Source organism: Diadema setosum, chromosome 4 (assembly GCF_964275005.1).
Source record: "Diadema setosum chromosome 4, eeDiaSeto1, whole genome shotgun sequence".
Taxonomy (NCBI): Eukaryota; Metazoa; Echinodermata; class Echinoidea; order Diadematoida; family Diadematidae; genus Diadema; species Diadema setosum.
Window position 1 is genome coordinate 18,364,805 of NC_092688.1, and position 20,468 is coordinate 18,385,272.

At 35.1% G+C, this 20,468-nt stretch overlaps 1 protein-coding gene across 1 annotated transcript in view; it reads left to right on the forward strand.

Annotated features, from left to right (window-relative positions):
* The first annotated feature begins 5,621 nt into the window (after window positions 1-5,621).
* The window catches only part of LOC140227667 (small G protein signaling modulator 1-like), a 169,734-nt gene continuing 154,887 nt past the window's right edge, over window positions 5,622-20,468 (forward strand). Inside the window, exons 1-3 of the mRNA XM_072308083.1 lie at window positions 5,622-5,628; window positions 7,232-7,275; window positions 17,340-17,415. Of these exons, the coding sequence (XP_072164184.1) occupies window positions 5,622-5,628; window positions 7,232-7,275; window positions 17,340-17,415 (127 nt within the window). The remainder of the gene's footprint in view (window positions 5,629-7,231; window positions 7,276-17,339; window positions 17,416-20,468) is intronic.

Sequence of the window (20,468 nt, forward strand, 5' to 3'; positions counted from 1 at the left end):
GACATCGAGCATCAATGGCTATGCAACAATAGGAAACAGTGCATGGATACGAGGATATCAATATTATTGAATGAGCGAATGAATCAACCTGAAGAGTAGAATGAATGAATGAATGAATGAATGAATGAATGAATGAATGAATGAATGAATGAATGAATGAATGAATGAATGAATGAATGAATGAATGAACGAATGAATGACCCGATGGGCAGGTTGAGAGAGAGAGAAAAAAAAAACACCAATACAAAAATTTCTTCTTTTTTTATGAAGAGGTAATTAAAGATAAATAATATATGAATTAAATACGAAACAAGCAACATTCGAGGGTAACTATATTATATCGATAGCTGTCAATGCAAAACTTTGAGCAAAGTTAAATAGACTGAGACATAGCGCATATTGTTTCGTGATGTATGTTACCTGTGAAAGTATACTTTTTAATGACTATACAGCCAATTACACAATGACACTTTCTCTTCCTGAATGTAACTTAAAACACACATTCCGCAATAGTAGGCCCTATGTTTTTGACTGCTTGTCTATTTGTGTCTTTATTCTGTCTGTCGGTTTTATCTATATCTATCTATCTATCTATCTATCTATCTATCTATCTATCTATCTATCGATTTATCTATCTCTCTACGGGGTTTTCTATCTATCTATCTAACCATATATATATCAATCGATCTATCTATCTGTTTGTTCCACGCTTTCATTCTCTCTTGTCAAAATGGATAGATAATGATATGAGGATAATAATAAAATGCCTGAACATTTATTCTGATGCATCCTCGTTAGCCTTATATGATGCCTTGTATAGAAAACAATGCACTTGTACAGCAAACATTACACTTCTCTCACTCTTCCTCACCTCATATCCCATGCAATATATAACAGGTGCGATTTTCATCGGAATATTCTAATTATACTACTAGCAGATAATAATCGCTTGATACAGAATAGATGAAATACAAACGTAATAAGCGAAAATAGAAATATACAACGCTAAAAAAAGGGCCGCGGAACATTTCATAAAGATTTATAAACCTCCATGCACCTGTCTCAGTGTATTTTTGTCTCCATCCTCCTTTATAGTCTTTTCAAGGTTAAACAATAGTTGTGCAAAGAGATCGTTGGTATTTTTTTTCTTAATTTTCTTGTCACCTGTGGTTATACTGCCGATATCTTCTTCAACTTTTAGAAACACTGCAATCACTGTATGATGGTCTGGTGCATATATCGCACCATAGCAAAAAATCTATAACGAATTGTGTTTTTCGTTACGTTCACTGGCCGCTGCCCTAACTTTGAGCCAACTGTAACTTGTAGTTATATGGTTTTATATGCTATAGTGATGACAGATTCACATGGCTTACGTATTAAGAAAAAAAGATATGCAAGTAACCTTTATAACAAAAATGTTCTTGACTATCAGAAAGCTTTTCCTAGGTTTGTCCATCTTAGCAGCAATGGAGGGGGAGGGGGAGTCGGTCTCAGAAGTAGAGCTCAATTCAAATTCATGTTTTATTATGGTATAATGTGCCACTGATTTCTCTATAACATTTTCATCAGCCTTTCATGAGAATCCTCTTCAAATTTTTATAAAAATACAGAAAATTCTTATGTTACTTATACTATTTTGTACATTTACGGCTGCGTGAAAAACGAAAGTCTCCAAACTTTTCATTTTCATGGGGAACTCAGGACACCATTGAAGATGCTTACAGCATACCACGATTTTAAATTGACCTTGAAATCGACTTGAAGAGTGCAAATGAATTCCAGGTTACATTGACATACACTCATAATAAATTGACCAGGTATACAGGTTGATGGAAATATAATCTTGTTTATACTTTAGTCTATAGATCTTCAAGATATAAACATCTGCAAGCTTGAAAACATCAGCAATCTGATTATCATAATCAATCTTTCTACTTCTACCATTCCACCAATGTTTAACTATCGAAAGTTTATTATGAAGTATCAAGATTTGAGGGGTGTTTACTGCATCTGTTCAAGATCACATCTTATTCACTTCTGTTTAAATATCTACAGGCCTCTTTACCAATTTAAGCAGCCAAACAGCTCCGCCACTTTGCCAAAAACTAGCGGAGACAAACGACAGTTTGATTAATCATTATGCAAATTGTAATAGGTAAATGAATATAAATCATAAATAAAAGAAGCAATTAGTTGATAAAAAAAGATAAATGAATACACAAGAAAACAGTATATGTGAATAAATAGATGAACAAAGGAATAAATAAACGAATGGACAAAAGATTAATAAATTATCACTTGATTAATTAACCGATTGTTTCGTGAATGCATGAGAAATGAAAGAATATAAAAAACAAACATAATTTACATTATGTGGTGAGGCCATTATCGTTTGTCTACACTACATGCACCCCGTTGCCATCTACTGTAAAAAAAAAAAAAATTATAATAGCCTCGTATAATACAGAGTGCAGTGCTATACATTAGCTTGTTAATTAACTGACGAACATCCATTAAAGCAATAGTTACAACACCAATAACACAGCGTCAGCTATTCATTACCTAATCATCTCTAGTATTTGTCGAGGGTAGAGGGTTTCCGCGGTATCATACCACCGATGGGTATAATGGCCACCGATGCAATGTGTGACACTATGCAACGTATATGTCTCATGCGCTGTTTAGGTTAGTCTGGTGAGTGGGGTAGGCGAATACTGATGGGGGGGGGGGGGGCTTAAAGGAGGACTAATGTGCAAATTCTATTTTCAGTTAAATTTATTTCATATTTTCACTTTTTCAATGAAATTACAAAATAATTAACAGTAATACAACAGGTGAGAATACAAAATAATATATACAACCATGTATTTTGATTGAAGAAGGGGGGGGGGGGGGGGGAGCCAGAACATACTGAACACAAAATACATGTATATGGTCATATCATGATACAAAGGTGTAAAAAGGAAACAACAGAAATATGACGGGGCCTACATAAAAGCTGTAACGCTTGTTAAACTGAAAGTTCCAAAATTCATAGGCGTGGAATTATATACGGAGAACGAACATGTTTATCTTGACCAACTAAAATTATTCCAGTACAAAAAAATAATGTTATTATGAAGATAAGTGCATTGAGCAGGCTAAATGCAGCAATATTAGTAGAACACATGAGTGAAGTTCGAAGATCATCTTACAACCCGTTCAAAAGTTATGGATGTAATATAAAGTTTCGGTGCCGCCCCACAGCTGGATGAGAAGACCAGAAAACAGTTTGAGACGTAGGTGCAGGACAACGATTATAAAGAAAATGTAAAGAAAATTAATTACATTTTCACTTTGTAGCGTAGAAAGAGCACTACCTTACCGCTTTCAGAGAACATGGGGAAATACCCTTGACATATTATTGATTGATTGATTGATTGATTGATTGATTGATTGATTGATTGATTGATTGATTGATTGATTGATTGTAGTTTTCAATATCTCGATATAGTATGATAACACAATCGGTAAACTTTGAAGACAAAATATAAAATCGTAATCAAGAGAAAAAAAAAATGCAATACTCTATCTTTTCAACACCGAAACCCCATTGCTAAATACTAAGAGAGAACATTGACTTATCTTTCCTCTTATGTTGGATCATATAAATCATATTCCACTATGAAATACACATTAGAAAATACATTGCACAAATCAAGATTGAAATAAACAAACACGTATATACTCTCTCTCTCTCTCTCTCTCTCTCTCTCACACACACACACACACGCCCATACGGACACAATATAACACTGATATTTTGTTTTATTTATCTTATTTTTTTTAGTATAAGTCTAATTCAGAACTTTAATTTGAATGTATTGTCCATTAGCGGTTTTTTTTTTTTTCGCCATAAATTTTCACCATTTCCAATAACGAAATTAAAGAAGGTTAAAGGTCCGTATGCACGCACGTACAAACACATTGTACGTTGAGCTTGGGATGCGTCTATCTATTCTAATCTTGTTTTGTAGAATATAGATTTGCCAATCTTCTCATTTCCATTTTCGGCATGAAGAATGACTATCAATGTTATTTCCAGGTATGGCCACAGTTAAAGTGAAAGAAATGTTTTCATTCTCTGTACAGCACCATCAAGAAAATCAGCAGCATTATTTTGTATATGGAATGCTTTTCGGTGCAGTGCTGATAATAAATTGCCCCTAGTGATCAAGCTCCTCGGGTCATATGCATTACATGGGGCAGGGCAGCAATATCTGCATTGTCTCGAAAAGCAGCAGACCACGATCTGTGACCACGGCGACGTATTCACGTATGTGCCCTCTCTAAAAAGAAAACGCAAGATGGCGCTATTAAGATTCTAGTCAAGGTGAAACATTGGACAGAAAAATGGACAGAAAATTAACCCGTTCTGTACTGAATTCTGGAATTCCTTTAGACTTAATACACAGGCCACCAGGTTCCCGTACGGAACGGGTTAAAAGTTGACGATAATAAGTGTGATTATTATTTTAAAAAAAATGAATGACGCCTAAGGTTTTAAACACCAAAGACATTCTGTAAGTTGAAGTAAAAAAAAGATTGGCATCACATTGATGGCATACAACAAAATAGATAATCGGCACGAAAATGAGTGATTTGTGGACAATGCTTTGACAGGGGTCCGATGATATAGAAAGAGAGAGAGAGAAAAAAAAAAGAAAGAGAGGAAGAGAGAAAGAGATATAGAGATATAAATAATGTTAATGACATATGTCAATATTGAGAGTCCCATCATGAAATGCGGAGATCAGGGGAAAAAAAGGATTTTTTTTTTCTCTCAATCTTTCACAGATGCTGTTTTGTCAAAATTTCCCTTTAAAACTGTTGGAAAGTTGAAAACGTAATAAACTATAATGTACTATGTGATTGGTCACGTTGTTGTTGCCTATTTATCCTTACTTTATGATGAGTGACTGGGACCACACATGTTTATCATTTCCTCTTACTTTGCAGTATTAACTCATTTTCAACACAATTGATATGCACACTTGGTGTTACAGGTCATCATTACTTCGACCAAAAAACAATAAAATTGGATGTGTCTGCAAACATAGAACACACACACGTACATATACAATCACTGAACACTCATTTATCACATGCAATTAGTGGGAAGTGCAAAACCAAAGAGCTTCGTTACTATGCGAGTAGTGAGAAAAATCTTTTTGCTGAAAACTTAGATGAATTACTTCATGTAGTAGGCCTACATGTATATACTGTAGTATATAGTAAAAGCGAGTGTCAAAGCAATTGTTATAGCGCCAGCTTTAGGTGCCCTTTTGTTCAACGTACACAGATGATTTCATTATGCGCCGTGCAGACCAACCATATGATGACGATTTCTACTGCTACCTGTTCTTATGTGAGAGCACGTACGAATCCCCTGTGTACAAAATAGCTCGCACTGTCACAACCACCTACCACTGTCAATCCTCCCTTGCGCCGGAGAGTCAGGCAGGCCAAGCCTCGCCGCACCCGCTGTGCCGTCAATTTCGCTTGCCCGTCGTCCCTTCCTTCCATGGTTCTGGTTTGAATAAGTGGACTTAACATTTCCTCGGCTCAAAATGTCGAACATGAGCGGTAAGTTTACCTAAAGCTCGAATGCATACTCAAAAATAAATGATTATGTAGAGAGTCTTTGTCATAAAAACAGGCGAAATCAAAATATGTAGGACTATGCCGACTACGTATGGTTGAGGGGTCTAGATATCGCGCACGTAAATTTGAAATGCTCTTATAATAGAAGTTATTCTATAATCGTACCTGAATTTCTCAATGAATATCACGAAAAAGCAGAAAAATCACCTCCCAGAATCTCCTGATGATACGATGACGGAGTAGTGCGCTGTCGCCGTTTGTATGTCGGACTTTTTTTTTATGCGTTCAATTTCTCGGGGTATGTAAAGATCGCGCAGCTGCCCTCTGTAGTTTCATGCGTGAAAGTGTCTGCCCCTCTGCGGCTGTAACGTGCTCCGGCTTTCGTAGAATATTTTTTCACTTGATATTAAATTTGTCCCTGTTACAAGCAACAGCAGTTTTACCTAACTTGTGTATATTATTGTTATTATTATTATTATATGTGTTATTATTATTATCATTATTATTATTATTATTGTTATTATTATTATCATCATTATTACTATTATCACCACCACCATCATCGATCATCATAATCATCATCATCATTATCATTTTCATTATTATTATTATCACTTCCACCACCATCATCATTTTATCATTCTTATTATCATTATTTTTATCATTGATATTTTCATAATCGTTAATGATTTTCATTTATAAAGTTTTCTTACAATATTTCTAATCACTTTAACCAATAATATACACGTAATATAAAATTGAAAAAAGTAAAATATGAACATATACTTTGTGTGTGTGTGTGTGTGTGTGTTTGTGTGTGTGCTTACCCATTCGTCACCCTCTCATTTTCGTCACCCATTTGTCACACTCTCATCTAATTTGTTTTCTTCAGTATCATTATGGCCCTCCCCTGTCACAAATATATCACAAGTTAGCGCAAGAAATCACAAGCAAATTCAAATTGAAATCACACTTCAACTTCGATAGACTGAAATATTTATTCCTTTGTAATATTATAATCGTTGTGTTAAAATTTGACTTAAAACAACATTTATTAACAGTATTTCAGCGTAGCTGGCAGCATACATTGTTCTTGTGTATGATGACGTCACGTGGTAAACGATCGATCGAACAAATTACGAATTCTATCGACTACGAACGAGACAAGCGAGACGACACGTCTAGGCTACAACATCCTTAGAACAGATTTTAAGGGAAGGTAGGTTTGTACAAGGTAAAAAATTGGAAATTTAGTGGAAAATTTGTTGGAAATCAAAATTTCTTACCTGCTTCCTTCTCATGTTGAGCGGTAAGTCAGGTATGTTTATTCCATGGGCGTATCGGCAAATTTTGCGCTTAGTCCTACGCGTAATATCGCTTGCTATACGCAGTTACGCTATGCGCGATCATTTGGTCCCTGCGCGAGACCTAGTACCCTTACTATACTACGTAGATCTAGGCCTACTGTACTGAGCCACGTCCATATTGTATGCAATACTAAAATATGATTCTACAACATGACATCACCAACCCGAAACCAATATTCAATTTTAAGTTCTAATTAAATTTTGATTACTCCTAACAGATGAGGAATCTCGGGACAAGCTCCTGAAAATGGTGAAGAAAGAGGTGAGTAGTCAAAATATCCTCATTTGAGAAAATTTAAGGTGTGACTAATAAGAATGATGCACAGCAGAAGAGAGAAAAATCATTCATAATCATACTTGTGTACATCTAATAGGTCTATTAATATTAGATTTTGGCTGAGAATGCCTTCCTATTTTATAGCGACATAAACACTATGAATCTCGTTGCTCTTGTTCTAATGTGTGGTCATATTTTAAACAACAACAACAAACAAACCCAAGCCTTTTGATAAATAATGTGAAATGTTCTTCCATTTAATGTGAAATGTGTTGTATGTACTGTATAGTACTGATACTAGTGTAGATGCACTGTCATAATCATGTTCTTTCGTCTGGATCACAGTTATGCAATATGGTGTTGATAAGATTAAGTGTCAAATTTTTAATTGCCATGATACATAAGAAAAGGATGTGTTAAAACTCTTTTCTTATGGACAGTGCCTTGTCAATGCTTGTGAACAGGTGGTCTCACATGCTATCTATAGTAGCAGTTGAGAAACCAGTGTTGTTGATTAAAAGAGGGGACTTGATTTTAATGTTAAAGTTGCTGTTGTCCCTTGCTATGAGTTTAAATACCTGGTAGCTTTAGGAGACATAAATGGTCGGATGGAATCAGTCCCTATTCGCTGCTCACCGGGGTACATTCAAAAACCATGAATAGCGTCAGTCATATTGTGGTCAGCAAATATATGTTTCAAAGCATACAATTCTTCGGCTATGTGATTGTACTTCCGCGGACATCGGAAATAAAGCTGGACACCATTCGTTACAGGGATTCTCGAATACATGTAGATCTAAGTTGGGCCAGCCTTTCCGCTCCATGATATCCCCGTGATGCTGCTGGGTCTTTAGAACTTCAGATAGATATTTCTGCCTGCTATTACCTACTTGTGTGTATAGCAGTGATTTGTGTCAAATCTTGTGAGTTGCCCTCAAATTCAAGGGGAGTGATAAAGAACAAATTCATGACGTTTCATACAATTTCAGTATTCATTTGAAATACTAATACAAATATTTGTTAATTTAAATGAAAATAAAATTGTGTAATTTTAGGGATCCAAGTTTAGTCTCACTGGCTGTAGTTTAAACAGTAAACTTCATTCCTTAGTCAAGGCCTTCTGAAATGCACTTTGAATGCCGAGTGTCCCTGAATCTAAGTAAATGATAATAGGGTAAACTCATTGTCATTTTGTATGAAACTTGCTTGTTAATGCTATCCATGTGCTTCATACACGAAGGCACATGTGTTTAATTGTTTGAAATGGTTAAAATATTTATTTATTTTTTTTTTTGTCTGATCTAGTTATTATGTAAAATAAGTAATACACCTTCGGCTTGTCAGCTGATAGACGTGACATTAACCTATAGAGCTTCATCACTTCATTTCATCCTCTTATTGAATATGTTCAGGGAGGTGAGATACCTCCCTGATATGTTTAACAGTTCATGTAAAAACTATAAAATGATGTCATGACTTATTTGCTGTGGTTCTAACTTGAAGCCATAAATAGTGGTTTTTTTTTTTGTTTCTTTTTTTGCACTGAGTTTAATCAGGATATATCCTGAGTAAACCCCACTTCAGACCAATCAGCAAACTTTTACAGATCCTCCAGTTCTAAACATCCTGTATAATTGTTGTTGTTCAATAGCATTGATCATGTTTTGTAGTTAATGTTAATGGCAACAAAGAATGATTATCAACTTTATTCATGGGATTTATATGTAGGCTCAAAAGAGCTCAGAAAAATATAAGATAGTCCAATCAACTTTCCATCAGTAAGCATAAAGCGGATGTGTTGTCATGCATGGATGAAGTATGTATCATATAAATCTGTGTCAATGTACATAGGTGTAGAATGTTTAGAGTAGAAAAAGATTTTAAGTACAGTCCTTGGTGTAGCACATGATGCAAGCAACAAACATCATACACATTGTATCTGATGTAGCAAAGAGTGATTTTGAAGCAGCCAATGAAAGATCTTTAAAGGGAAGATAAACCCCAGGAACAATGTGGATTGAGTGAAAGCAGCAACATTAGTAGAACACATCAGTGAAAGTTTGAAGAAAATCGGACAATCGATGCAAAAGTTATGAATTTTTAAAGTTTTGGTGTTGGAACCGCTGGATGAGGAGACTACTAGAGGTTATGACGTATGAGTGGACTACAATATCAAGAAAATATAAAGAAAATACTACAAAAATCCATTTTTAATGAAAATTACAAATTCCATCAACTTGATATTGACATATGTTAAGGGTAGCAATTATTCCCCCTGCTTTCTGAAAGCGGTTGGTCCACTGCTCTTTCATAATTCTAGAAAAGTGAATTTTTGTTGAATATCCTTTATATTTTCTTTGTATTGTTGTCCACTCATACGTCATATCCTCTAGTAGTCTCCTCATCCAGCGGTTCCAACACCAAAACTTTAAAAATTCATAACTTTTGCATCGATTGTCCGATTTTTCTCAAACTTTCACTGATGTGTTCTACTAATGTTGCTGCTTTCACTCAATCCACATTGCTCTTTGGGTTTACCTTCCCTTTAAAGATCTGATATAATTTCTATATCTCTCTTTTTAAATCAGCTCTTATTCAGCTGTGTACATAATCAAAATAACATATTTGTGGTCTTGTAAATATGTTAAACAGACATTCTTTTAAAGCAAACTAGGCCTCTTTTGTTTTTCATGTCAGATTGAATGGCCTATTTCCTTGGTTAGTGGCCATCAAATGCAGTGATTGTCTACAAAAGTCACAGTTTTACAGGGCGAAGGTAGTTAATGCAACTTGACAATTGCTGTTAAAGACTTTTAAAAGCTTTTACCAGATCCTCACAACAGGATATCAAATGTGTGAATATCCAACAGTGTCATAATTTATCAGAATTTTAAACATTCACATCCCTTATTTAGAAATGCAGATTAAACTGCAGCCACGGGACTCATATCACATACTTGCCAACTCTACCGCATTTGGCGGTAGACTACTGCTTTTGAAAGATTTCATTAGCAGTCAAGCTAGCACTGCTTGCATAGGCATCCTGGATTCTACCGCTTTCTCAAATGAAAATGTTGGCAAGTATGATATCATCAAATGTATGTGATACATATAAGTCACTGTTTGACAATGTTGCTTACAGTGCGTGCAGGAACTGTTTGTCCAGGCCGATATCAGTGTGATCAAGTCACTGTAGCGTGCAACACATTTCATGCTTTGGTATCAATGATTATGTCATGGCAGCGCACCCACAAAGTATGCTTGCCAGAGAAGAAGTGTGATGCGATGTATTATGGGGGGGGGGGGGGGGAAAGGATTTCTGGGTGTGGACTGCAAGGATTTGAATATTTGAAAAACATGTAGAGATTCGTAGAATACAGGAGGTATGAAGTACCATTGTGTGTGTTCATTAGTGTGTGTGTGTGTGTGTGTTTGTGTGTCATTGTATGCACACTATCTCAGTCTGATGAGGATAATCTGGTAATTGGTAGGGGCCTACATACCAAACCCTTTGTGTGCTTTGGTTGAATGCTTATTAAGCACATAACCCTCATTTTGCACACTGTTCAAAGGTCCCTGGCATAGAAAGGGTTAACCATACAAAGGAAATATTCTGTGTGAAAGTTCCTTCATAGGAAGTTCTACAGGTGGTACTTAAGTGTAATTATTACCCTAGGTATACCAATAAGATGGATTTTCTTATTTAGGTTTATAGTTATACAGGGTATGCATTTTGTCTCCAATAAGTATGATGACCTTGTGTGATTCTTTTTCCTTTATCAATTAAACCATGAGAATTAACCATGACTTTGTTCATATGGTACCCCAGAGGTCAATTTTAATGCATACAAACATTTCTTTCTAGATAGGGAAAGCTTTATTGAACAAGTAGCGAACTATAAAATTTTTCAATGCGGTTGGTGTACATTATATGTATGTCATTCTGAACACATTCCAATACATGCATAAATACAGAGATTTTTTGTTTTGTTTTTGTTTTTTTAAGTCTGTCCAGACATTCCCATTAACCGCTCATTTCAGGATATGAGGATACCTGACTCAAATTAATATGATTATGTATACAACTTGTACTTCTCTCATTTTTGGCAATGTCTGACTTCCACCCCAGGACAGAACAGACAGTTATTTAAGTGTTCATAATTTACCTACCCTTCACTTTCACTGGGTGGATCTTTTCAATTTTTTTTTTTTTTTAATCCCCCTTTTTTTTTGCCAAGCTCACACACATGACTTGAGCATTCAAATGTGTGCTGTATACCTTGCTTCTACACACAATTGCATCTAAACCTCTCTTTGGTAAACAGTAGATTGCATTCATTCGTGCAGTACAGTGCAAGAGGCCATTCCTTCCACACAAGATTTGTGATGTGGCTGTGCATCATGTTGATATAATCAGTACTTATTTGGTGGATACTCACGCAATATTGGATTTTGTCCATCTGTAGCAAGTGTTCAGAGATTTATAATGGGACTTGAAGGGTTTCCTGCAAGGGCTGACAGTGATGAATTAGTCAAAACCTTTATGTAAAGCCAATAAAATGTGTAATTGACATGCTGCAAATATATTCATAGTGTTTGAATTCTAAACCTTACCTGACTCCCTACACCATTTCTCATGTTTGTGTTTAATTACCCTTTGCAAGTTCAGACTACATGAGGCAGCATTAAAGTGATAATCGTACCCTTGAAGCCAAAGTTAACTCTAGGATGACGACCAAAAGAAGCAAACTGACTTTGTTTGGCATGAAACGTTGCCTTGGTTCTGCAACGACAATGAGGTCCTGTCATACTGTTCTTTGATGTGGGAAAGGTTGCATCACTTTTTGTTCCTCATCCCTTTTATTTCTATCCAAGCTAGATTTTACTCTTTCTTTGTCAGGGATAAGATCACTCAGACATTTTGTCTCTGACTTTTCCTTGATGTATTCATGGGTTCTATTGTGTCATGCTTGGTTAAAGAAAAAGTATATTTATTTTGCATAGTACATTGACAAGGACAATCTCATGCAGTATCTAAAATCTTCTGTTATTGTAGCATTGTGTAAATAATTGTATGTACACATTGTATAACAATGTTCATTGTGTTTGGAAATATGTCATGGTGTAAAGAGTCAGGCCTAAAGTATGTTTGAACACTAGAATCTGGCAGGTGCAATATATATTTTTTTTTTATCACCATATTCTGACTGTCAATTATGATTGTTTGCACACTTTGTATTTTTGTTGATGTTTCAAGATACTTTGTTTATCTCAGTGAAATAATTCACAATTCTTGACTTTAAAGGGATCATATAGTTTTGGTTGAGACCTAACTTTTGGTTTCTAACATTTTTTGGTGAGATGAGAAACCTCTGAAGGGCATGCAATTCCCAGATGCATACAACATTTATTTGATAATTGATTTTGCAAATGATTGAATTTGCATTTGGGAAGCACAGAGACAGACTGTCTTGTTAATCCAGTGTGATAAGGATTCTCTCCCCTTTGTTGATTATTTTTTGTATTTGTAGAATCACTGAACAAAACTTCTGGTGGTGTAGTTGATTTTGCCAACACTTTTTATCATTTGACATACTGCACTCCCTGAAATGAAACCATCCCAAAATATATCTTAAAGTGGATATTTTGGCAAATTGCATATGATATGAAACTAGTGTGAAAATAAAAATTTGGGCTTGCTAATACTAGGTAATATCTTTGATTTCAAGGTAGGCATGTCAATTTTTGGTTTTTTCACATTGCTAGTCGTGTAGCACAAGTGAAATTGCTGACATTGTAATACAATTGCTATCGTAAAAGGGAAAATGCTTGTGTTGAGTAATTTTTTTTTTTTTTTGCAATTGGGCTGATAAAATGAATTTAGCATGTTTTTGATTCCCTGGAATCAAAATACAAAAACTATTACATATACTAGCAAAAATTTTGTGTGCTTTCATTTTCTTGCTGGTTTTATGTCATGTGCAATGGGTAAAAGTGCCCACTTTTTACAGTTTACCATTTTCAGGTACATTAACTGTGTCATGTGTAGGCTCATGTATTCAGTTTGTCTTGATTGAAGAGAGCTCTTTTTTGTGACCTTTTTAATAATCAGAACAAAGGTCTAGCCTCAGGGTCATCCCAATTCAGTGGTGATGCACTGTACTGTATTTCCTAACAGAGGAGAGCTACAGTTTATATTACAATGTACTTTTCTTATGGACATACACATTCTCAGTCCCTATACATTCTGACAAATAAAATTGTTTGATTGTGAAGACCTTATTATGCACCTCTTTTCAAGGATGAATCATGTTAGGAATATTGTCTGTGCTCTCTTTGCATGTGTGATACAATGTATGTCTAGCTAGACCTTGCTTTCACATGTGCCAAGAGTACATGTACTTAATTTGAATGCTGAATTACAAACAATGATTTCAATTATGATTCGAATCACTGTTCATTCACACAACCAAGGAAGTGGATGAGAGGTCACTGTAAGCTCTGCCCCCAACATAATCAGAGGTCACTTATAAATGTTCACACATTCATTTCGCTTCGCTTCTTAAATCTGGTGAAACCTGATTGGAAAACATTGGTGGACCATCATTTGAAAGTACAGAAACACAGTTGAAATCATGATTCAAATCACCCTCAGCGATTCCAGTTTGCATTCAAACGGCAAGAATGCTTTTCTTTGAAACACAATTCTAGTGATGTGTCATTGCAATCATGTTTCAAAGTAAGCGCTCTCGGTATGTGTGAAAGCTAGGTAAGAAACTCCACAGAATCATTCTCTGAATGTACATTACGTTTAATCATTGCCAGCATGGTCGGCCATGATACTGTGAAGTCATCATGTGTGTCATATTGATATTTATTAGCTTGAGTGTCAACAAGGCATGTGTGGTGCAGAGTCCCTGGGTGTATTGCATAGTGAAACATGGAGCAACACTGTTATTGTTATGCATGGTTACTGTTTTCTCTTCCACTATAAATATTTCATTTAGAGCACAATTGCTAGAAATGAGGAGTGCCTCTGGCAGCCTTGTATGAACATCTATCTTTGAGAAAATAGAGGCAGTGTTTTCGTTCTCCCAGAAGTCTCTATATAAACATGGTGAAGCAGTGATTTTACACCGGTGGTTTTGTATAATTCTGCATCACACTTAGCTGCAGTTTTTAAAAATAGCATTCCACTGAATTCACGTTTACGTGATAATATGTCATCAGATTGGTTTACAGATATGTACAAAATTTATGTACACCTTTATAACAAAAGATTTTTGTTTTTTGACAACCAAAAATCCTGCCTAAGGTGTGCCATTGTCTGGCAAGGCCATTATCAATGCAAGCAAAGTATATCAAAAAACCCCCATGTAACGATAAAGTTAAATTTTTCTACAAATTGATATACATGAATTGAAACAAAGGCTAAGTATGTGGTTATACAGAGCTTACCTATTAAAAATGCATTTTTACCTGCAAAGTCATTCAGAATTTGATTTCTGCCATTTCTTTATTGCTGCCATGTTTTGTTCATGTATTAAACGAATTATAAACTTGTGATGAAAATTTGGCGTTGTGTTTTTTTTGTTTTTGTTAAAGAGTACTGTATATGCCATATATTTCACGAGGTTCGTATTTTCACGAATTTCGTGAGTCAGCTGCTATTTGCGAAATTAAAAACACAGGAAATATTGACTCTGATGCTGATATGAATGTGACGTACGCATACACATTTCTCTGTTCAGTGTAACAGGACTCCACGATCGCGAATTTAACCACTCGCAGAATTGTCGGAAGTCCCATTTTGTGAAAATTTATACTCGCGAAAAATATGGCGTATTCAGTATGTATTCCAAGTAGTGAAACATATTGAGTTTGCAAGGTGAGAGGTGGATGGAAAAGCATCTTCTTGGTCTAGTAGTGAGAAAATATTCATGAGTTTGTAACATGCTGCTATTTTATTCAGCTGATCTACCAGTTTTCTTTCCCTATGGACAATATTATTTTTCCGTGTTATATAAACTGACAATGTTTGAACAACTTTGAATGATAAATCTTCAGATGATATAGCCTTTAAAGCATATTGAGTATGTAATGTACAGGCGTATGATACAGCCTCTTTCTAGGTCTGCGGAGGGGAATATATTTATGAATTTGAAACACACTGTAATTTAACACAGCTGATCCGCTGCTTTTATTTCCCTGTGGAAGATTTATTATTTTTGTGTGAACATTAGAATGTGACAATATTGAAACGCACTGAGTATGCACATAAAATGATGATGATTTTGTGTCAGGACTCAAAATAAGTGAGATGGGTTAAACCTTGTCAATCGAGGGTTTTTCATATTTTCTGAAAGAGCAAAACTGCATCTACATTATGGTAAAGTTTCTGATGATAAAACGAATGGGAAACTGTGTTTTTAGCAGTCTTTCTAGAACCCTTTTTCCTGTAGAATAGTGTTATTAGGTGTGTCTTAAAGTCCCCTTTTCATTCCTTAAAAACACTTTACACACTCTTCACTTTGAACTCTAATAACTTTTGAAAGGATAATGGTACTGCTTTGAAAGTTGGTATTTGACATGGATGGAGTGTGTTAATAGAGCATGATCAATCTCAGCTTAATCTGATAATCCCTTCATTGTTCATGCTGTGGAATTTCAGGTCCCTTATTTTTTTGTTCCATTCATTACACAGCTATCGCAGCTTTTATCCACCTGAATAGACCCTATACTTTAGAGCCTCATTTCTCAGTAAACGCTTTTCCAGAGTATGTGTTTTCTTGTCAATATTAAGATAGGTTAGGAAAGTCCATTTGAATGGAGTTGTCAACACATAATTTTTAAAGCTTAAAGTCTGCTCTTTCAGAATCTGTCCTTAGCTAAAGATCCATGTCTGGCAACTTTTTGTTGGTTTTGTGGTGCAGGGTCACATATGAGAAAGGGAAATTGCCCATTCTGACGACTTCGTCATTATGGAAGTCATCTGTATTCTCAGGGATGGTGTAAAAGTGCTTAACTCTGTCACAACCAATGATACCTGTGGTTTGCAAAATGTTGCCAGCATCTTAAGAATTATGTTATCAAAAGGGTTAAATGGATTAGTGGATGTTTTTGTTTGCAATTGGAATGACTGACTTACAATGTGAGCTCGGAGCTTTAGATGCTTTCCATTCAATAAGGACTTCTTTTGCTGTGACTGATAATAATTGCCATTTCCAGAAAATTATCCATAGTTAAGTTGTTATGAAAAAGCAGGCTGTGTTCAAATTTCTGTGAAATAGTGAGGTCAGTTTGAATGTACACTGTATACTAAAACTGAATGAAGCTAGGTCTGTGACACAAGTGAGTCTTGTATAGTGTGATGAAATGATTTGGAATATTTATCTGAGAGAGAAAGTAAGTTGAAAAGAAGCAGTGACCCCCATAAAATATGTGAAGCAGTAAACAGCTTTGATCAAATGCCCTTTTGGTATTAAATGAAGCGGCCTCATAAGATTTTGGCAAGTCCTTGACTACCTAACAATGGTATCCTGTGGACACATAAACGATCTGTATTACACATGAAAATAGGTTCACTTACAAGTATAGTATGTACATTGAATGTTAATTAGTTATATTTTGTTTTCGTGAATTAAACATTTTGTTTATGTTTCTTTTTAAGTGATTTTGTGAATGACTAATGATGATAATGATAGTAATGTTTGTAATGATAATAAAACTAATATTGCTCGTACAATAGTGGTAATAATGAATTATATACTCATAAATAATGTCATGTTACTTTTAGTATGATTTTTTTGTTGAAATTAGTTGTATCAGTTGTGCTATAAATACTATTGTTTTCACTTTTTAGTAAGATTGTTTTTTTTATTATTATTATTATTATTATTATTATTATTATTATTATTATTATTATTATTATTATTATTATTATTATTATTATTATTATTATTATTATTATTATTATTATTATTATTATTATCGTCATCATCATCATAACCTCTATGATTATGGTTATCATGACTATTCTTTTTATTCAGGTGAAGCAGATAATGGAGGAGGCTGTGACGAGGAAGTTTGTGCATGAGGAGAGTGGAAGCATCATCTCCCTTTGTGGTGAGTAGACTAGGTTAACTCTCTGAACCGGGAGCGGCCATTTTGTTGTCAAGTACATTGTACTGTCTGCCTGTGAAACATACATATACTGTGCATGTACAGTACTTTGTCAGTGTTGTGACATTGTGAATATGGCCTCATTTGTATTTGAAAGCATGGAAATGCAGCAATGGAGGCATACCTCTTTATAAAGACATACTTCTTTATATGAGAAATATCCTCTTTTTTTCAATTTCTCCTTTTTTTTTCATGTAGGGTTGTCTAATGTGCTTCTACATTCTTATATTATAAACAATTACAGTGTAACTGAAACTCAAAAGCTAATGATTACTGCACTATCAGTATGTCTGGACTGAGTGATGATTACAGAAAATGATCTAATTTTAGGAGCATACTGTTGTATATTTGGAGGTATCAATACTGTGATAAAAAAAAAACAGATACTGCCATCGACCTTGTACAGTGGTAGGCGTACAAGTGGTGATATGTAACAAGTACTACACAGGTCCCCTCTTTAAAAAATGGAGCAAATCAATTCTTAGTGTCCCACAGAGAATCATTGGTATCTCGCGGAACAGCATCCCTCACCACAGTGGGACAATGGCTGGCCGTGTGGACGGCATTGATTTAATTGATTTCTAGTAATGGGATGTCATTTAAGGAAGTTAAGACTCCAGGCACTTGTACTCAGTGTGTGTGTGTGTATGTGTGTTTATGTAGAAAAGCATGTCATCACCGGAATAGCATAACAAAAATCCAGTCTCCTCGTGCTGTGTGTACAGTTAGGACCTACATAGCTTATGAGTTGTATCAGAATGCAACTCTTGGGTATATCAAGCCAAATGTGTGTATGTGAATGTGTGTAACAAATTAACAAAAATGAAACAATTTGGTCTAAACAATATTTTTCTTGGGCTAGTACAATTCTGTGTTCGGCAAGTGATTAAGGTGAATTTAGCTACTACCTGTAGTTTCATGACTTATCCATCGGTAGCTGTAATTTTTTTCATTTATTTTTTTATGATCCTCATTCAAGTGAAAAGAAATATAAGGTGTTGCCATGGCAACTGTAGATGCATTGGCTGTCTGTTATGTGTCATTAGAATACATGATATGCACTATATGTTGTAGAGATATCAAACATTAAGCTAAGAGTGACCCCTCAGAAAAGTGCCACAGTGTTTCTGTAGTTAAAGTATTGCAGTAATACTGAATTATAAGTCATAATTAAAATGCAGTAAATTTGCTACCCCTGTGGTAAAAGCACCCCATGTGAAATACTACAGTATCACCACTTAACATCACAGCAGTAATACTAGTCCATAACTACCTCGTGAGTAGCTGCAGATTGAAAAATAGAAACTGTAATAGTACATGCACCTCAGTGAAAACACTGCAGTATTCCTAAAAGCTTAGTGAATTAACCTGTAATAGGTAAGTGCCCAGGCACTTGATCTAGCTTAACTTGCAAAGCTTTTCATTAGCATTCAGTAATCTATCCAAGCTTGTTGATGTAAAGTAAGCAAGCCCACTTGGGTATAGCGATGTTCGTCGGTCCAACTAAAAGGCCATGGTGACTTAATAGAAATTAAAGGGATTAGTTATTATAGATGTATTAACTGACAATTGCTTTCTAGACATTTGTGTCACTTTAACCCTTTAGGAACTGAAGATTCTGTACATAATGGCTTATGGTTCCCTGGAAGGTACAGCAATATTGCTCTCATTTTGACAACTTTCTAAATGATATGTAAAAAAGCTCACTGCATGTTTATTTTTGCCTATCATAAGTTATGTTTCTTTGAAAGCCTATTTAGACTGGATACCAAGAGAATGATCTGTCACAGAAGTAATTCTGACTTACTTATGTTGACCTTTAACCTCTTTCAATTTACATAATTTGTATAATTCTATATGGAAAAAAATGGTAAAGCATAAAACTAAAACAACAACAACAAACTGACAGATAGTTTAGAGCATTTTAGGGAGTAATAAACAGCCGGTTTCGGGCATTTCAGTGATGAATAAATTTAAGAAGAAATGATTGCCATAGCGTGAATGCAAATCAGTAAAGAGAGCAGTAACAGGGTTAAAAAGGAAATGCTATAACATGTTCATGTTCACTTTGGCAGACAGTAAAATCAAACAGCAAAACAGTGTATTTTCTTTGTTTGAGAATCAGACATGAATTTAGAAACTGTGTGCGATGTAAAAGTTTTGTGTGTTTTCAACAAAATACTGATTTTATTTGCAACCACATTATTTACTTGAGTAGATAGATAATGTGTTTACATACTTAGTAATTTTAACACCACAATTGTTTGGTGAAACTAGTAAAGCAAGCCATCCATAGTTCAACCATGATAATACGCTGTCCAATATTCTACCGCGGCTACATGTAGAAACCTAGATGCTTTTGTGCGCAGTCAAATTTTGGCACGGAATGTCGCACCTTGGTGCAGGTTTTGTATAGCTTTAGAGTTTTGTGATGAGGTTTTTCTATTTCTGATTTGGATAAAAACTGTCAGCGCTCTGTTGATCTGATATTTCTCTGTTTGTTTGTTTGTTTGTTTATTTTTTTAATTAAATCAGCTGGAACTCAGGATGGTATTTCACTGTAAGCCACAATGCAGGTTACGCAAACTATTGGTTTTATGGGTCATGGTTTCTACTCTGTTGGACAGTTTTAATTCTGTCTGTGTCGGGTCAGTAAATTTTCAAAAACCATGAACAAATTTACACATAGCAATGGTTGCTTTCCAGAATTCAGGCAGTGAGGAGAAAAAAAAATATTATGAAAGACCTTAACCACTCAGCCATCCACATGAAAACAACCAACTTATGAACAACCACAAAAGTAAACAACAACAATCCAGGATATCATATTGAAAAGGTGACTGCTTAGATTTTGTCTATAGACACATAGGGTGAGTGTACCCATACGTTTTATATGTCTGTTGCCACTACTAGTTCGAGGACAACTATTACAGCATTTGATAGCAGAATACCTCATGCTGTTCAGCCACCACAAACTGGCATTGGAAGCTTAATAT